Here is a 20,208-nt window from a genome sequence, read left to right on the forward strand (position 1 = left end):
ACAATGTTTATTTAAACGTGCGTTGCTCCGTCGTTTCTTCCAGCGATTGGGTGCTTCTTGTTGCTTGTTTTGTTGATTCCTTCCCAATGCCTTAATACAGACTCACCGCTGCTGTCAATCACTGACTGACACCTGTCAATCTCTTTCTTTCACAGTGACGTTAAAGCATGAGCGGCAGGGGGCGGGGCTGCATGCCATTGGGGGCGGGGCTGCATGACTGAGTGTGATTTGAGCTCATGCTGCTGAGTTTAACCCATCGCTGTACACTAACTAAACCAGATTGCTAACCGTTGTCCTCCCGATCAGAAGTGGGTGGGGCCGGCGCCTGTCAATCATGCTGTCGGCGAGAGCTCGGCCGCTGGATGTGCGGCTGTGACTGATACGCTTTAAAGGATGAACTCTGACATGTTTTAATTTTAGTCGCATCATTGTGGAGTGATTCAGTATTTTCTGTGGTCTCATCATACCTGCTTCATCAGCTGTTGTATCGATTCTTTCTTCAGCGTCTGGATGCTGGACGTGTTTCAGTAGAATCAGTGTGAGAATGACAGTGTTGCTTCCGCTCTTTCAGTTTGTTTTATACTAAATCAGTAAGTGCTTTGATGATGATTCTGACACAATGTTACAAACCACAGCAGTACATATTCTGACATTTAAACCTGCTCTGCTGCTTTTCTTCATCAGCTGTTACTAAATATTCATGTACTAACGCACAGCGATTGCCGGACGAGCCGTGTCTGCGTGACGATCGGTATATATTTTATTACTCCAGCAGTGTTCTTGTGTGGTTTTTAACAGGCGATTGAATGTGTTTCTCATGAGTTCAGAGGTTAAACAACCGTCCATGAGCAGAAAACACCAGATCAGTACTTCAGTCGTGATCTGTGCGATTGAACATTCGTCTGAAGTAGCAAATATTCGTTCCATTTGCCAAGTTTTATATTGCTTGTATACAATATGTACATACTGTATGTGTGCGGCTGGAGGAACCGGTTAGATGCGTTTCATAATGTGTCTCCATTCACATTCTGTTGATGAATCTGTGCTTCCAACGCTGCAAAACTGTACAGTTGTTATTCAAGTTGTAAATAAAGCTTGTATAAAACATTCATGTGTCAGAATCACGGCTGTTCTTTGTTTGATTTGCTGTAGCCAATTATCAATTTCTGTCTCAATGCAGGAATATTCATTACCGTAAAAGCAGCTGTGGACGCCCGCGGTCACAAATGCAAATGAACGTAACGAGACAGCGCTGCTCTTTGCTTCTCATTTCCTCTCCGCTAATCAGCGTTAGAAGTGATTTCCTGTTCTCTTATAGTTTAGCTGCAGAATGATGATGCTGCTCTGTTGTTGATTTCTACAGCTTTTTTGCTCTTAATGTTCATCTCTTCACTGTAACACCACGTTCAGCCCAAACGAATTGTGACCTCTGACCCGGCTTGACCAGGGCTGTCCAAACTCTGTCCTGGAGGGTTTAGCTCCAACACTAATTAAACACGCCTGAAGCAGCTAATCAAGCTCTTATTAGGCGTACTAGAAACTTCCATGCAGGTGTGTTGAGGCAAGTTGGAGCTAAACTCTGCAGGACACCGGCCCTCCAGGACCGAGTTTGGACATCCCTGGGCTTGACCTTTGACCTTTCGGCTGAAGGCTCTGACCGAACGCCGTCTACTTAGAAAGTCAGAATTTCCAACTTTCTGCTCAAAAGTGCAGCAGAACAGACTCCAAACTCAGATTTCATCACACAAACGTGGATAAGGATTAATATTCACATCTAACGTTTGCAGAGAAAATCAGTGTAAAAGACGTAAATGAATCCACAATTGCACAATGTCCTTCCTGTTATCATCATCAGTAAGTTTATTTTCAACAACTGAGGTCTGTTTCGTAGAGAGCGCTAAGAAAAGCAGGGATTAAAGTCCAAAACCTGACTTGAAATAACCGAACAAATCAATCGGGGCTAAAGCGGTTCCATAAATGACAATTTAAGTTCACACAATCTAACTAATTTGATCCAGATTCAGTGAGTCAAGATCATTTGATGTGCACACTTATTCTGAAGCAGCCCTTAATGTTGATCATGGATCAGATCGATCCACCATGACAAACGGCGAATATATTTGTGCTGTTTGCACTCGAGATGTTGTTTTCTTCAGTGCACAGCTGACATGTCACAGTTATATTCTTCATCTGTAAATGTCAGAAAGTCACACAAGTATATCCATTTTGCTGTCAGAAGTGAGCGAACAGACGGAGCGGTTTTCTCAAACAGGCCACATGAATCACGTGCATTATATTCCAAACCTTCTGAAATCATGTAATTATGTGTGTGAGGAGCAGAAACAGGTAAATAATAGCGCACGAGGCATATGCACTCTTAAAAATAAAGGTGCTTCACAGTGATGCCATAGAAGAACCTTTTTTTTGTCTAAATGGTTCCATAACCTTTTCAATTCAGTTCAATTCAAATTTAGAAACAGAGAAACAAATAGAGACATAATTAGCGTAGCTGCTGTTCCATCTAAGCAAAAATGATTTGTTCAAGCTAAAGAATAATAATAATGTACATTTGATCAGATATAACTGCAGTACAAGATTATAAGATGCATTATGTGAATGCTTGGCTAAAGAGATGGTTCTTTAAAGAACTTGTTCTTTGTGTAACCAAAAATGGTTCTTCTATGGCATCACCATGAAGAACCTTTTAAGCACCTTTATTTTTAAGAGTGTGGACTGTTTTCATCATTCATTTATTGTGTCTTTTGTTGTCTTTTGGATCTTGAGAGACTTGATAATGAATGCTTTTCCTTTGGTGTTCCACAGAACAAACAACAGCATTCGGGTTTGGAGTGATATGAGAGTGAGCGTACTTCAGCTCTGGTTTATTTCCTTTAACAGGACAGGACAGGAGCGATGGTGTAAAAGCTCTGGGATTGGATTAAACTGTGGCGTCTCACGTTACCCGTTTCTGTTTCTGGAGTCGTTGAGCCTCTGATGAGCTTGTTCTCATGCGGTCAGAATAGAAACATTAGCCAAAGCGTTTGATAGGCGTCTTTAACGCTCTTCCCTCTGATCCGGCCCAGAACTGATGTCAAAAACACTCCAAACAAATTAGTGCCATCATTCAAAGCGTAGCCTGATAATTATTCTGATCTGTCGAGCCTCAGGAAAACTGACCTCAGCATGTGTGCATTTATGCAACGCGTGGATTTTAATTGTAAATGACCTGTAGCTGCCGACAGCACAAAGCGCTTATTGAGGATTTCTAGTGCGGGATCGACTGGCTCTTTAATGAAAAACACAGGTGAGCGACGCCGGACCCATGTCCTGAACACCAGTCCCGCTTCATTTCTCACCAGACTGTATTTGTGCAGCACAGCTTCACTCCATAGAATAACTTTTTTTTTTTTTTTTTTTTTTTTTTTTTTTTTTTTATGGTTCCATAAATTGAATGTTTCACAAAAGCTTCTTTGTGGGGAAAGAAGGTTCTTCAGATTATAAAAAGGTAAGAAAGAGATGGTTCTTTAAAGAACTGGTTCTTTGTGGAACCAAAAATGGTTCGCAAAAATCGCTGTGAAGAACCTTTTAAGCACCTTTGTGTTGAAGAGTGTTCCCTGTATTCAGCCGGATTTGACCAACAGCGTCCGAGCTACTGTCCGTTTCAGTTCATCAGATCACGAGTGCAGTGGAGACTAGTCTGAAAGGGTTAAATGATGTATTACTGCACAGATCTGTGGCTGATGATGATGATGTGCATCATGATATTCATTCTGAATGTCTTCAGGAGATTTTTGTCTTTGTCTCTCACTGTCTTTCAAAAAACATCTGAACAAATCATCCTGACTTAAAGAGTCCTGTAACATCCATAACAGGCTTTATTCCCAGGAAACAAGCATAAAGATGAAAAAGTATACACCGTACGCACCGAACGACAAAGGAATGAATGTCAAATGAAAGCCAGGAGTTTCTCTCACTGGAGTTTGTTCACAGGTCCGTCTTCTCAAACACCAAACAGATGAGAAGAGACGCTAACGATGGATGAATACAGCACTACAGAGACGCACGAGTGGCCGTTCACAGCACAAGCACAGTTCAAAGTAATGCATTACAATATTGTGTTACTCCATGAAAAAGTAACTAATTGCTTTACTTAATTACTTTTTATGGAAAGTAATGCATTACAAAGACCTGAGATGACCGAACACCTGAGAAGAGATGATGCCAACCCCTCAGACAACATACAAACTGCCAAATTTTGCTATAAGTGTGATCGCAACATATAATCACTGCCGTTAATAGTGTTCACCGACTGTTTGATTACATGACATTAACTAACTGCTTGATTTTTACCGGACATTTCTGCCATATGGACATCAAATTGAGGTCAATCACCACTGATAAGCTACTACCAAATATAATGTAGAAATTTTAATTTTCTGTAAAGCTGCTTTGTAACGATTTGCATTGTGAAAAGTGATATACAAATAAGCTTGAATTGAATTGTTACTTTTGCATTACTCTTTGTCACCTGAGTTGTGCTTGCTTATTTATTTTTAATATAAAAAAACCCCAAAAGTTATTTTTGGTGACTGTAAATCATATGATTTCTTGTGTTCACTGCACATCATCTGCACTCTGAAGCTCCTGTCTTTGTCTGTTGACCTTAAAACAGATTCTGTGTTCACGGGTTCATTCAGGTTGGGTTCTCCGAGGATCTAGTGGTTGGCTCAGACGGGCCGTTAGTGTGGATGAATGTGGGAATGATTGGCTCTGAGGCCCGGTTCTGTCTGGTAGAGGCGAGGGAGTTTAATGCATGGCTGAGGATGATGGATGCATGGTTTGATGTATTGCTGTAGGAAATGTTGATCGTTCAGATGAAGATGTGTCCTCTCTTCACAGGCGTCTGCAGCCAAACTCTGTAATAAAACCAATGGATTGACTAACAGCACAAACATCTGCTTGTCCTCTGAGTATAAAACACATCAGCGCTGTGTCATGTATTAGTACGGGAAACTCACCGGTATATTTGACAGTTAATGCAACAGAGCAGCAGGAGCGAACTACAGGCATAAAAACTATTGTTTTCTGTTATTATTGATCATTTTGGTTGTTTGTAGGCTTTGCAGGACATGCCTTGCATATATTCCCATTCATATTAATCACTGCAGTTTAGAAGCAGGGTTATTATACTTAATTAAAACTAAAACCATAACATTTTTCCTTTTACAAAAGTGTAAAAACTGAAATTATGAGTGTGTGTGTGTCTATATATACACTGAACAAAATTATAAACGCAACACTTGTTTTTGCCCCCATTTTTCATGAGCTGAACTCAAATATCTAAGACTTTTTCTATGTACACAAAAGGCCTATTTCTCTCAAATATTGTTCACAAATCTGTCTAAATCTGTGTTAGTGAGCACTTCTCCTTTGCCGAGATAATCCATCCACCTCACAGGTGTGGCATATCAAGATGCTGATTAGACAGCATGATTATTGCACAGGTGTGCCTTAGGCTAGCCACAATAAAAGGCCACTCTAAAATGTGCAGTTTTCTCACGCAACACAATGTCACAGATGTTGCGAGTTTTGAGGGAGCGTGCAATTGGCATGCTGACTGCAGGAATGTTCACCAGAGCTGTTGCCTGTGAATTGAATGTTAATTTCTCTACCATAAGCCGTCTCCAAAGGCGTTTCAGAGAATTTGGCAGTATATCCAACCGGCCTCACAACCGCAGACCACATGCAACCACACCAGTCCAGGACCTCCACATCCAGCATCTTCACCTCCAAGATCGTCTGAGACCAGCCACCCGGAGAGCTGCTGCAACACTCGGTTTGCATAACCAAAGAATTTCTGCACAAACTGTCAGAAACCATCTCAGGGAAGCTCATCTGCATGCTCGTCGTCCTCATCGGGGTTTCGACCTGACTGCAGTTCGTCGTCGTAACCGACTTGAGTGGCCAGGTTTCACTGTACAGGGCAGATGGCAGACAGCGTGTATGGTGTCGTGTGGGGGAGCGGTTTGCTGATATCAGCGTTGTGGATCGAGTGGCCCATGGTGTCGGTTGGGTTATGGTATGGGCAGGCATATGTTATGGACAACGAACACAGGTGCATTTTATTGATGGCATTTTGAATGCACAGAGATACCGTGACGAGATCCTGAGGCCCATTGTTGTGCCATTCATCCACGACCATCACCTCATGTTGCAGCATGATAATGCACGGCCCCATGTTGCAAGGATCTGTACACAATTCCTGGAAGCTGAAAACATCCCAGTTCTTGCATGGCCAGCATACTCACCAGACATGTCACCCATTGAGCATGTTTGGGATGCTCTGGATCGGGTTATACGACAGCGTGTTCCAGTTCCTGCTAATATCCAGCAACTTCACACAGCCATTGAAGAGGAGTGGACCAACATTACACAATCAACAACCTGATCAACTCTATGTGAAGGAGATGTGTTGCACTGCGTGAGGAAAATGGTGGTCACACCAGATACTGACTGGATTTCGGACTCCCCCGGACCCCCCAATACAGTAAAACTGCACATTTTAGAGCGGCCTTTTATTGTAGCCAGCCTAAGCACACCTGTGCAATAATCATGCTGTCTAATCAGCATCTTGATATGCCACACCTGTGAGGTGGATGGATTATCTCAGCAAAGGAGAAGTGCTCACTAACACAGATTTAGACAGATTTGTGAACAATATTTGAGAGAAATAGGCCTTTTGTGTACATAGAAAAAGTCTTAGATATTTGAGTTCAGCTCATGAAAAATGGGGGAAAAACAAAAGTGTGGCGTTTATAATTTTGTTCAGTGTGTATATGTCAACATTTGAAGTGGATCAAGACCTTTCATCAAAGTTGTCCTAAAACCTAAACCAAAATGTGTTCTTGTCTTAGGACAACTTTGATTAACTTTTTTTGATCCACTTCAAATGTTGACTACTATGTCAAGTCAAGTCAATATTATTTGTATAGTGCTGGGTGGCTTTATATCAGCTTTACAGTATTTAGACGGAGAAATAGTTTGTCGAAATAGTCATTCTATGTAACATTTGTAATATTTATTTAATGTTATGTAAAATAACTAAAAGTAAATCTGAAAGTGAATAAAAATATGGATATTTAAAAAATATATAAAAACACAACAAAATGACTAAAGCTCTAAAATAAAAACAGAAAATACACAAATAAAAAATGAAATATGAATAAAAACCAGTATCTGATACGAAACACTAATTAACAGTGCATCACATCGCTGTAATCAGAAGTTTATGATCTACATCCCACTAATGAGCTAATAATGTGGGTTGGTTAATTATATATTAAAGCTTATTATCAGTTTTAATTAATTAATGTTTAACTGTAGCTGGAACATTTCTGTGGTAAATGAGAGCAGCTGCTGAATCCTGAAGTCCTGCTCCTTTTATAAAGGTTTATAGTCTGTAAAACTGAATGATTTTTGACAGTAGGTTTGTAAACGAGGTGCGATCGTCATTTATGATCGTTACAGATTTGACTGTTCTGCTGCAATGTCATGTCATTAGTGTGTTTTTTGTACTTTCTTTGGCATTTACACGAGTGTTTTGATCTGTCTGGTTTAGTGGTTGTGATTCACTAAAGCTGGTTTTCATTGAGGGTCATTGGGTTGTTTGTCCAGCCGTGTGATGTGGTCACATGACTGTCGTCCGGCTCGTCTGATTCAGGCCGATTACTGGAAGTCCACGGTTCATGTGGTCGACTCGGAGCTTTCGTTCGGACGGCTCTTCACGCGTAGCGCTTCATTTGTCTCTGTGAGCAATACTACAGAGCTGTTTTTCTAGGTTTTACAAGCATGAGCTGCTGTTCTGAACTGCAGCAGAAGAGCATGACAAATGTGTTCATCGAGGCCGTTTCTGACCAACACCAAGGCTTTGATGACCGTCACATTCCTCACAGAGTTTCCATCTGAGAGTCAGCAGCCGTCTGCTGGAGTGTGTTCATGTTCATCTGTGAAGATTCCCTCAGTCTCACGCTGAGTGTTTCCGTACGGATGATCTTCTGAGTCTCCATTACTGCGGAGATCATCCCATCATCTGAGATCCTCTCGGAGTCTCTTCAGCAGCGCTGAGGAATCAGAAGCTGACGGTTTTCTGTCTTCATCATCTATATGCTAGTGTACTTGTGAACATTGAAGTACTTTAGTCAAATTTACACATTTAAAATGTGCATATTTTCTCTAATAGGAAAGACAACAAAAACATTGACTCATCTTGAATTCATGTGGATTTATTCCAAAACAGTTGCTTTTTTGGTTCTGTATTTCTGGTAAATGCAATTAGCCAAAATATATATATACTTTTTAGATATTTGTGTAAAAATATATTTCTAAACATCAAAAAAAGGCCAAAAATGCTAAAGTATGTTTCAAAAAATATTTAAATACAATCTATTTTATTTTCATATAAAATCTATTTTATACCAATATATGTTTTGGCATATATTTTGGCTGGAATAGATTTGTATTTTTGCCATATTGGACCAAACAACAAATGTCCCTGTCATGTCGTTCCAAACCTTTAAGACTTACTTTCTTCTATGAAACACAAAAACTTGAATGGATGTTGGTAACCAAACCATTTTGACTTCCATTGTACTGACAAAAAAACAAACCTGCTTTAGAGTAATGATGGAGATGAACAGAGACGATGTGCTGATTATTAATATTTCTGCTTTGATCTGGTGCACCTGTTTCTGTGTGGTTTCTCCTCACACGTGTGTGTTTGAACATACAGATGTTTCCGTCCATCAGATGAATGAACCCAAGCTTTGTTCTGTTTCCCAAAAGTCTGTTTGATGTGAATCACAACAGAACCAGCATCAAATGCACAAATGCAAAACATAAAGATATTATCATTACATTCATTTAAAAGTATGGTTTCATCAAATAATTCAATATAAGTCAATTCAAGTTTGTTTATATGAATATATTTCCACAAGTCACATCATTCACATTTCACAAAATGTACTTCTCAGGTTTAAACTGAACTGCAACGATGACCTGCAGGTGGTTTGTGAACTGCAGCACTGCATTAATGCAATGAGAACGGTGTGAAATGTGGATGATTGAGAGCGGATTGGCTTTAATGTGAGGCTGTTGTCCGTCCGTCTGTCTCACAAGTGTTTGAAGAGAAACTCAATATAAATAAACTGCACCATTCATCAGCATTTCAGTCAGTCATTAGCCTGTGTCTTCGTGTAACATCTTTGTACTTTGATATCCAAAGCAAATCTTAGAAATGCACTTAATGAAATAATCATGTCGTTGTAGAACAGCACAATAAAGGGGTTATCAGCTGTTCAGGAGAAACACGTTCCATTTGTTGAGTTATTGATGTTCAGTCTCTCAGCACAGATTCATCCGGACTCATGTTCAGATCATCTGCTGGTGTTTATGCATTTAGTGTCAGTTTTCATGTTCAGTCTGTCATGTTCGTGCAGTTCATAGTAATATTTACACATTTGACTGTTTAGGTTTTAGTATTTTTGTGTTAAACAGTGTTAGTATGGTGTTTGGTCACAGCATTTCAGTTTTCTTATTCCCACTCCCGCTGAATTTCTTACCGTAACCACCCTCTCCAGCAAACATTCTAATATTGTTAATCATTTTTGCGCTATCAATATGCAGGGTGTTGAAATTGATTTTGCATGAGCCCTCGCTGTTCACTTTTGATCAGGCACACTCTGTGTAAAGAGGCACATCTTATAAAATCAGCTACACTATATTGCCAAAAGTATTGGCACCCCCTTCTATTGAACTACTTTAGTAATTTCCATGAGTACAAATGATGTTTTATTAACAAAGTTTGGGAGGAGCGCGTCAGATACTTAGCCTAATTAACACAGGAGGTTCGCACTCAAGTTAATCAATGCTCGGCTATAAATACAGCTGACATACCTCTATTCATTTTACGGATAATCAACAACCCTCCACCACCCCTTCTCCACTCAAGAGATATCACCAGAGTTCTCACCACACTACGGGGGGGTACTCTGGGTTCGGGCCATTCCTGAGCCCGGAGCCCTTCCCCAGGACAGCACGCCAAATACGCATTACTATACTCGCCAAATACGCATTACCTTGCTCGTGCTAAATATATGTAAGTGTGAACTCGTGAAACCTTAATGTTAAAGCATATAATGGTATTCTAGGGAATTGTGTGCTTCTAATATTATAGCAAGTGTTTGGACAGGACCCTTTTCTCTTCTAACATGACAAAGTCAAGTCAAGGCTCAAAACGAAATGATTGATTGAGTCTGTGTGGAAGAACTTGACTGGTCTGCAGAAACCTCTGCTGTGACTTTAAGAGCCAAAAACTCACACAAAACTCATCCTCAGCTGGCGAAGGAAGTACAACCTCTGCTGGGCCTTTTTCACAATAGAGTCAATGTGATTGTCCCACTTCAGGTCCTGAGAGATGGTGGTGCCCAGGAATCTGAATGACTCCACTGCAGTCACAGTGCTGTTCATGATGGTGAGTGGTGGGAGTGCAGGGGGGTTTCTCCTGAAGTCCACAATCATCTCCATTCTGAGCGTGTTAAGCTGCAGGTTGTTGAGACTGCACCAGACAGCCAGCTCCTTAACCTCCTGTCTGTAAGCAGACTCGTCACCGTCCTGGATGAGGCCGATCAGTGTGGTGTCGTCTGCAAACTTCAGGAGCTTGACAGAGGGCTCTTTAGATGTGCAGTCGTTGGTGTAGAGGGAGAAGAGCAGTGGGGAGAGAACGCAGCCCTGAGGAGCTCCAGTGCTGATGGTACGAGTGCTGGATGTGAATTTTCCCAGCCTCACTAGCTGCTGCCTGTCTGTCAGGAAGCTGTTGATCCACTGACAGACGGAGGTGGGGACGGAGACCTGAGTTAGTTTATTCTGAAGGGTGTCCGGGATGATGGTGTTAAAAGCGGAGCTGAATTCTACAAACAGGATCCTCACATAAGTCCCTGGTCTGTCCAGATGCTGCAGGATGAAGTGCAGTCCCATATTGACTGCATCATCCACAGACCTGTTTGCACATTGTCTGGGTCTGGTGCTTTCCTTCTTTTGTTCTTTCTGAAGACCTGGCACACGTCACCTTCACTGATCTGAATTGTAGGTGTGGGGGAGAGAGGGGTTGCTGGAGGTGTGAATGGTTGTGTGGAGAGGTGTTCAGGGCGGGTGTGGGGTGATTTTCAAACATGCAGTAGAACTCATTCAGGTCGTCTGCCAGTTGTTGATTCTCCAGAGTGCTGGGGGATGGTGTCTTGTAACTGGTGATATCTTTCATACCTTTCCACACTGGAAGCGAATTTGTTCCTTAGCTTGTCAGAATAATTCCTCTTTGCCACTCTGATCTCCTTTTCCAGTGTATTTGGCCTGTTTATACAAGACTTTATCCTCCTTTCTGTAAGCAGCATCTTTGGCCTGACGGAGCTGTCTGAGTTTTGCAGTGAACCATGGTTTGTCATTGTTGTGATTTAGATGAGTCTTGGTAGGAATGCACATATCCTCACAGAAACTGATATATGATGTTACAGTCTCTGTGAGCTCGTCCAGATCGGTGGCAGCAGTAGTCTTTGCTACTGACCTTTGATGATCCAATTTAACCATACTAAGTAAAAATGACACATTTGTGTTTGATTCTAGTTATTGTGTTTAGAATAGTGTTGATCTTTCTTCTCCTGCGTCATATTCTTCATGCGCCCTCAACTGTACAGAAGCGAATTTACATTTCCTTCAGCCTGAGGCATATTCATTTAACTTTTGGTGTGAAAGGGCTTTTACATTTGTAAAAGAAGATTTTTGTTTTTTTTTAATTAAAAACAAACAAGCAAGCCCTGCCCAGATTTAAAAAGTAACATAACACATTATTGTATTTCCATAAAAAGTAATGTAGTAATGCAATTAGTTACTTTTTTAGGGAGTAACACAATATTGTAATGCATTACTTTTAAAAGTAACTTTCCCCAACACCGTCCAGAATCATACACCAATCTAAACTGTGTGCTAATTATAAATGATCTCTGACAGCCGAGATTTGGACTGAACTAATGGTTTACATTTACATTTATTCATTTAGCTGACGCTTTTATCCAAAGCGACTTACAATTGCTATATATGTCAGAGGTCGCACGCCTCTGGAGCAACTAGGGGTTAAGTGTCTTGCTCAGGGACACATTGGTGTCTCACAGTGGATTCGAACCCGGGTCTCTCACACCAAAGGCATGTGTCTTATCCACTGCGCCATCACCACCCCCAATTTGGCTATGGTTTACTATAGCCAAACACACACATTTACAGAAAATGATCATTCAGATCTTCTCATAACTGTATTCGGTTTGTATTTGACATCCATTAGAAATATCTGATCTCAGATCAGCTCTCACAACCCAACTATGGTAATAACCACAATATATTTTAAAGAGCATAATAAAAGATCTCTTCCAAAGAGTTGCGGCACCAGTCGTTGGCTCAAGAAGAACCTGATGAGTTCAAACATCTCAGTGCTGGGTCTGGAGACCGGGAGCGCAGGCCTGAGGAAACCCTCCTCTGAACACACGCTACTGAAATCTGCTGTCAGGAGGAGGAGGAGGAGGAGGAGGAGGAGGAGGACGATGGAGATGAGATGCAGGTATCAGTGTTCATTCGCTGTGAGGACAGCCATTTTAAGAAACATCTGTAGCGCAGGAGATCAGCTCCCTCATAAAACACGCTGCTTCTGTCCCAGCGTCAGCCACAGAACAAGAACTCATGTTCAGACGCTGCAAACGCCGTGACAGACGCTGCAAATAACATCCAGACATTCTGCAGGAACAGATGTGCAGCTTCTCAACATCTATATTCATCTTCCGTTTGGAGAACCTTGAACTAGATAAATACTTTATTTCTTGTAACATCATAAACAAACATAATTACTGTAACGTCACAAACACCAGATATGATTTACATTGCGTCATTCTGCCATAAACAATCACATGAACACATTCAGATCAACTAAAACTATCTATTCAATAAATTAAATGACTCATTTCTATGTCATAAACACAACATTTTAAACAATCATCAAATGCATGAAGTTGACAGATAGCGGAACTCGCTTCTGCACAAATCGCTTGTAAATCTGCTTTTATGTAAAAAGTGTCACTGAACTGAAGGACGTGATTGATTTCTAAGGTTTTACAAACAGAAATTCACTGCTGCTGTTTCATGATTGAGGCCAGTTAAGCCGGTTAGTAGCTGATTTAGTCACAAAAATATAATGACTCTTATTTATATATTTATATAAGTGAGCAAACAAATGCTTTATTCAAAACTCTAAATTACATCTTTAATACATCTGATATTTACAAGGAAGTGATTCTTCAAGAGCTGAAGTGAAGCGGTTGATTAGTCCAGTACGAAGCGGTTCAGAGTCTGTCCGTGAGGTTCAGGGTTAAACTCCAACCTGCAGCTCATCAGACGTTATGAAAGCAGCAGCAGCAGGATCTGAACACACAGAGCCGTCGCCGTGAGGGTGGGGCTCCAGGGGGAGGAGCCTGAGAACGTCCTGTGCTGATTGGCTCTGCCGTGCTCCTGGGGGTGTGTCTGGACTGTGATGTAACGGTTGATGATGCGGACGACAGGAGGCGGAGCCTCGGCAGTCACACTGTAAGAAATGAAAGAGAGATCATGAGAAACACGCGCCTTCTTCATCATCATCATCATCATCATCTAATGGGTTTTCAAATCCAATGTGCAACATCTGACATACAATAAAAATGTTTAATGATATAATTATTTTTCTACTCTAGTTTGTTGTGTAGAGCATATATTGATCAAAAGTGCTCTTTCTAGAGTTATTTTTCTAGCTGACTATCGAGTTTATGGTCGTTGAATGTCTTTTCTGAGGTAAATGTGATGTTACGAGATATTATTGATCACATGTTTTATTGATGTCTTTCTGCAGCCAAAACACTGATTTAGCGATTACATAATTCATGATTGACTGAACAGACGTTGTTCTGCTCATTCATGTTTATTTGGTGCTTTAACTAGTAGTAAAGAGGAAGAGATGATCAGCAAAACCACATTAATTGATTTAATTTAGTGACAAATGTGGGAATTTGAACGCTGAGACTTTGTTTCATATCAAAAGTAACAAAGCTTGTGAATTTTCATTAAGTTTTGCTCACACATCAACTCAAATCAGCAGAGATTGATTCTTGGGATTTAAGAATTGATACTGGTTCATCAAAATGAGAATCAATTAAAATCGATAAATCAATTTTTTTTCAACCCAACCCTAATCATGATCATCTAATGAATATCCAAATCCAATTTGAAACATTTGACAGATTTCAATCTGAGCAGTGTAATGTGGAGTCGGACGAATCACTTCACAGACTCTACAGCTGAAACATCAGCCGCTTCAGTGCTTTCAGAAGAACTCGACCTGCAGATCCTCAGGGTTTCTGATGGAGTCACATGTGGTTTCGCTCAGACTGTTTACAGCAGCACCGTCACAGCGTCTTCCGTCACGTGAGCTTCTGAAATCTGCTCGTTTATGAAATATGAAGAAGTAGGCAGGGAAAATAAATGGAGGTTTGGAGTCTGTCAGAGCTCCTGAGACGGGGAACACAAATAAAGCGTTTGAGGATTTCATTCCCGTCCTCCATCTGTGTCAACACGCATGTATGAGCGTCTGTGGACGCGTGCGGCGCTCCGTCTCGATGAAATCCAGAGACGTGTGATTCTGTCTGCTCTGGATCTCATACTGCGGCCCGTTTCCCTCCACGGGTTCAAACAAATCAAGTCTATATTCAGCACCCTGTGTTTGTTTTGACCGTCTGGGACCTGCTTGGCTTTCATAAACAGTTTATTAAATAAATATTGTTTTACTCAGAATTACGTGGGCGACTGTAAAAGTAAATTCAAGCAAGTTTCCAGAACACGGTTCAGGCTCGGCAGAGAACATGTCATGTGGGATTTGACACGGGAACAAGAATCAGTCTTGTGACACTGATCCATGATCCATAGCTCATACAGATGGAGGTTCTGCAGAATTTTGGAACCAGATGCTTCATTTCCTGAGATTCTCTCATTCAAAAAATGTCACTCGTGTTGATTAATGAACTGCACTGAATGATATTCAGCAGGTTGTGACGCGTCTCGAGAATCAGACGAGTATTGTCAGTGTTTCTCTGCAGCAGGTGAGGACTCGTGTTGGGACAGATGCGGCTGAAGCGCTCCGGGCGTCTCGCAGGAGTCTCACCTCTGACTCGCAGCCGCTCCGGCCGACACTCGAGACGCAGCCGCAGGCCAAATCCAGCGTCCGTAATCCCAGCCGCTAACCAGCTACCGTTCCCACAGAACATGAGAACCGCTGAGGAAGCGCCATCCGCTCCCATACAGACCTGTTTTAACTGGTTACTGACCCGTGACCGTCTCTACCTACAGGTTATTATCATTAACCATAAAACCATTCAAAAATTATTTACTTGAAATAAAATAAACATTAACTGAAATAAAATAAATTAAATAAAAAGGTAAGAATAGCCATATTTAAAAATAACAAAAAAACTAATAAAAATGACAAAACCTCAACTAAACATTTCAATGAAAACAGTAAAATATGAAAATTTAATTTAAAATATTAACAAAAATAAACTATTTTATTTTAGGCTAAATATACTAAAAATAAAAACTACAGGCATGTTAATAAAAATGACAACAACAAAAAACTTCAAATAAAATTTGAAATACTAAGTACTAAAATAAACTAAAAAGTTACACATTTATAATAAAAACTATATACAGTATGTGTATTAAAAAAAAAAACAATGGCAAACACAAAAAAACTAAAGTTTAAATGAAAACAGAAAATCAAATTTTTTTTATTTAATTTAAAGTGACAAAAAACATTTTAGAGATTTTACTAACTATAAGTAACTTATCAACTCCATGTCAACTGGCAATCATTAGGGTATTAGTGACTGTCTGCTTAATATCTGCTAACATTTGATTTTGCTGGACATTTAACTAGTCACTTTGCAAGTACAAGTTCACTTATTCTACTAACCCTATGTTACGGAGCTGACGAGACGTGAGACGTGAGGATCCATTTGCAACGCTTTTATTTAGAGACGTGGTCATAAACACAGTAAACACAGGCAGGGTCGAACAACATCAAACAAGTATGGCATAGGCAAGACACAGAGTAATCCTAGGGCAAGCGTGGGTCTATGATCGGCCAACGATATCCAGAGGGCTTGAGAAGAGGGGGAGTCTGATAACCTGAGCAATAATACAAACGAGGTATGAGCAGAGTCCGAACGGCGAGACAAAGGGCTAATCCAAGATACCCGGGCAGGAATCAGGAAACGGAGCTATAAACAAAATAAACTCAACTAAGACTTAGAAAACATGGAAGGGCTCCATAATGTAGCTATCACTAAGAGAGCGATAAACGCTAGACAATACTGGAACTAAACAAACACAGAATGGCTCGGTAAGGCAGCTAACACTTGGAGAGTGCTAAACGCAGAACAATACTCAGCGATCTGTGATAGGAAGTCCATGGTTTAAGTAGGGTGTGTGATTGTGTGATAGTTCTCATGTGTGAGCGTGTGATTGAGACAGCTGGGTGTCCTTAGTGCAATCAGCTGTGTATGTGCAATCAGTGCAATGGATGATGGGAAATGCAGTCCAGTGTAATGTGAGGTGTAAGAGTCAATATGATGGAGAGGTGACCTCTTGTGGCAGTCGGACAAAAGACAACAAACCGGATTTGTGACACCCTAACCTAAAAGTCTATGGGCCAGTTTTACTAACAGCTTGCGCCAGTGCAAACCGTTAAATAAAAATAGTTAAAATAGTACTGTCAGGTTTTAGTAAAGACGTGCAGTGACGAATTAGCGCTGAAAAGGCGTTGGACACAGTTATTTTTGTGCCTGACCTTATTGCTTATGCATTTCTAGGAGTTTCCCTTTCAGACGCAACATTTATGGGAGGAGAGTATTCAAAAGAATCACGCAAAGAGATTTGCTAACGTTTGCGCTCGTCAAATTAGTGGTATTTGTGCGTTATTATTTAACGGCCAAATAAAGCATGTCTTAAACTATTTTGTGCTTGAAATGGCTGCAATTATTGTTACTAGGAGGAGGCACCGCAGAGAACAGAGGGGATGTATTAATTTAATTCACGTATTCATTTATTTGGAATGCCAGAAGAACACATTATCCGAACATATCAATTGCCAAGCCATGTTATTTTTAATTTGCTTCAGGAAATAAAAGACGACTTGGAACCCTGAATTAGGAGTCACTCAATATCAGCTCTATCAAAACTTACAGCAAACCTTCGTTTTGTGGCCTCTGGTTCTTTTCGACACACTGTGGCTTCTTTATTTCTTTATTCTTTATTTGCGACTACGCTAATTTGCGGTGCGTTTGGTATATTGCATAGGTCGATATGTAAATGAGAAGTTGTGTATGTATTCTTTAATTTGCGCGTTGTTAGTAAATCACCCGCAGAAATTTCCATGCCCATCGGAGCTGTTTTGGAATTGTTTGCCCTGTTTAGTAAAACTGGCCCTAATACTCTCACGAGAGTTAGTTGACATGTAGTTGCAAAAGGTTACTGATAGTTAATATAATATCTAAAGTGGACTCTCAGAATGCAGTGTAAGCATAAGCTCTGGTAGTTTGTGAATGGTGGTGAGCAGGTGTGTGCTGGTCTCACCTCTCCTCCATCCGCACCCAGAGGTCGTTGAACTGCCGATGGCGCTGCTTCTTCTGCTTGTTGCGGCGCTTCTTCTTCAGTTTGTGCTCCACCTTCTCCAGGAGCTCCAGGAGATGCGGGTCCTCCTGAAGATCTCGGCTCTCGTGGAGGAACGGCTCCAGCGGGGCGTCTGCGTCCGTCAGCTCTCCGGACCTTCTGCCGCTGCGAAGACAGAAGAAACGGTTTCATACACACACAGACCCGCTCGGAGATGCTAAAGCAGAAGATCACACCCGAGACTAGATTTGTTGATGCTCATATATTTAAAAAAAACCAACACACACACGCACGCGCGTGTACACACACATTTATACACACACACCTATGAACTGGTGTGACTGTAACAAAGCAAATATATGAAATAAAAGCAATAATTCATCTACAATGCAGTAACAAAGTGGACAGCAAGGAAGGGGTTACAATCTGAAACATCAAGAGTGCAAAACAGACACATCCACTCACACACACACACACACACACACACACAGACACACACACACTCGCAGACACACACACATAATACACATTCAAATGCATTGGTATGGTTATAACCATAACAACTCAGAAAACTGAAATAAGAGGTTGAAATCAGATCAGACCCAGAAGGATTAAGCTCTGATACAAATTTGTGTTACTTTTTAAAGAATTTTAATATTTTGTGTAACAAAATGCTTTCTCTGTGTTCAGATCCGACTGTAGTAATAATAATTCAAAAACCGACGCTTTAAATGAACATTTCAAACCAAAAGAATCTAAACATTTACAAAAAGTTGTCATTGAAAATGTCTAAATATATATCCAAACCCACAACCCAAAAATAAGTATTTATGTCTAAAAACAACTAGAGAATGTATAGGGCTTTTATATAGAGCTATGTAGGAATCTATGGGCTAAACCATGCGATGGCAGATGTTTTTCTGATTTACTCCCACCAAAAGGCACTAATCTGGCTTCGAAAATTGGATTTTAAAGGCATTGGCTCTATTTTAACATGAAATACTGACATAATTGAAAAGTAATATAAAATATATATATATATAAAAAGTTTGTATTATTTTCAATGGGAAAATGTGATCATAATTATTGCATAAATATTAATTAGTACCATGAAATTCTCTCAAAATACAAAATAAAAAATATAATTAAATAGTATGTTACATTGATTTAATGTCCGGTCACTACATTTGACTGAAGATCACAAGTGTGACTCCCAAATAAGGAGCAGCAGAGGGTTAAAGGTCTAGATGAAGTTGTGATCACTGAATAAGAGTGCAAGAATTCTGTTCAGAAGTACTTGAGTCAGTATAATAGGTAATAGGTCAACCACTGAACACATGTTTACTCTTCAGATGTGTGAGAAAGCTTGGGAGTTTGGAGTCACAGCCTGGCACTTGTTTATTGATTTCAAAGCTGCCTATGATAGTGTCCACAGAAGGTTCCTATACCGAGCTACGATTGAGATGGGTTTTTAAAAGAAATTAATAAGATGGACAAGGATGACAATGCAAAGAACCCAGGGCAGAGTCCCTTTCTCAGTCCTTATTGGGTTGTGGCAAGGTGATCCTATCGCACCTTTACTCTTTAATGTTGTATTGCAGAAGGTTGCTCAGATGGCTGGCCTGTATATCTGAAGAGGTACGATTTTTAATAAATCGGTGCAGCTGCTCGGTTACGCGGATGACCTGGACGGGGTGGGAAGGACAGAAAGGGATGTGGCTATGGCATTGGGAAGGATAGAAGAGGAGTGCCACCCAGCGGGGTTGAAACTCAATGTTGAAAAAACAAAAGTGATGAAAACTACCAGAAACCTGGAAGGAACATGAATATGAGGTAGTACAGAACGGGGTCCTCTGTTAATGCTGAGTGCTCTGAGACTGGCGAGATCAAGAAAAGAATAACTGCTGGAAATAGGAGCTACTTTTCCCTCAGTAGCCTTTTTAAAAGCCGTAGTCTCTCATGGTCCTCCAAACTCAGAATGTACAAGTCCCTCATTAGACCTGTAGCCTCATATGGGAGTGAGACTTGGGTCCTTAACCAAACATCCAGTGACCTGCTGGATATGTTTGAGCGGAAAGTACTAAGGAGAATATTTGGACCTGTGAATGAGGGTGGAGGATGAGAAGAAATGAGAAGCTGAGAGCACTAATCAGGAGACATCACTATCAACATTTGTTAGACTTCAGCGCCTCCGGTGGTATGGACACCTTCGAAGGATGGGAGAGGAACGACTGGCACAGAGAGTTTCTGGGGCACGGGCCAAGGGGAAGGCCTAGAAGCCGATGGGCCGATGCAGTGAGGAGGGATATGAGAAGTGCAGGGCTGTGGCCCATTTTCGAGTGGCAAGCATGGAAGAGGATGGTTGTACAGGCCTGGGACCACTGGGTCCATAGCGCCAGATGGTAAGTCAAATGTATTTGTAAAATG

At 40.8% G+C, this 20,208-nt stretch overlaps 2 protein-coding genes across 3 annotated transcripts in view; one reads left to right on the forward strand and one right to left on the reverse strand.

The window, feature by feature from the left end:
• The window catches only part of LOC306869232 (protein Hook homolog 3-like), a 30,092-nt gene extending 28,973 nt beyond the window's left edge, over window positions 1-1,119 (forward strand). For both annotated transcript variants that reach the window (XM_079415906.1, XM_079415907.1), the window contains one exon: window positions 156-1,119. In XM_079415906.1, coding sequence (XP_079272032.1) covers window positions 156-171 — 16 coding nt within the window. In that variant the 3' untranslated portion in view covers window positions 172-1,119. The remainder of the gene's footprint in view (window positions 1-155) is intronic.
• An 11,772-nt stretch (window positions 1,120-12,891) lies between these two features.
• Window positions 12,892-20,208, reverse strand: part of LOC306869270 (metalloprotease TIKI1-like) — a 64,479-nt gene continuing 57,162 nt past the window's right edge. Inside the window, exons 6-7 of the mRNA XM_079415958.1 lie at window positions 17,746-17,946; window positions 12,892-13,672 (exon numbers count right to left, since the gene is read on the reverse strand). Of these exons, the coding sequence (XP_079272084.1) occupies window positions 13,489-13,672; window positions 17,746-17,946 (385 nt within the window). The 3' untranslated portion in view covers window positions 12,892-13,488. The remainder of the gene's footprint in view (window positions 13,673-17,745; window positions 17,947-20,208) is intronic.

Source organism: Barbus barbus (assembly GCF_936440315.1).
Source record: "Barbus barbus genome assembly, chromosome: 5".
Classification (NCBI taxonomy): domain Eukaryota; kingdom Metazoa; phylum Chordata; class Actinopteri; order Cypriniformes; family Cyprinidae; genus Barbus; species Barbus barbus.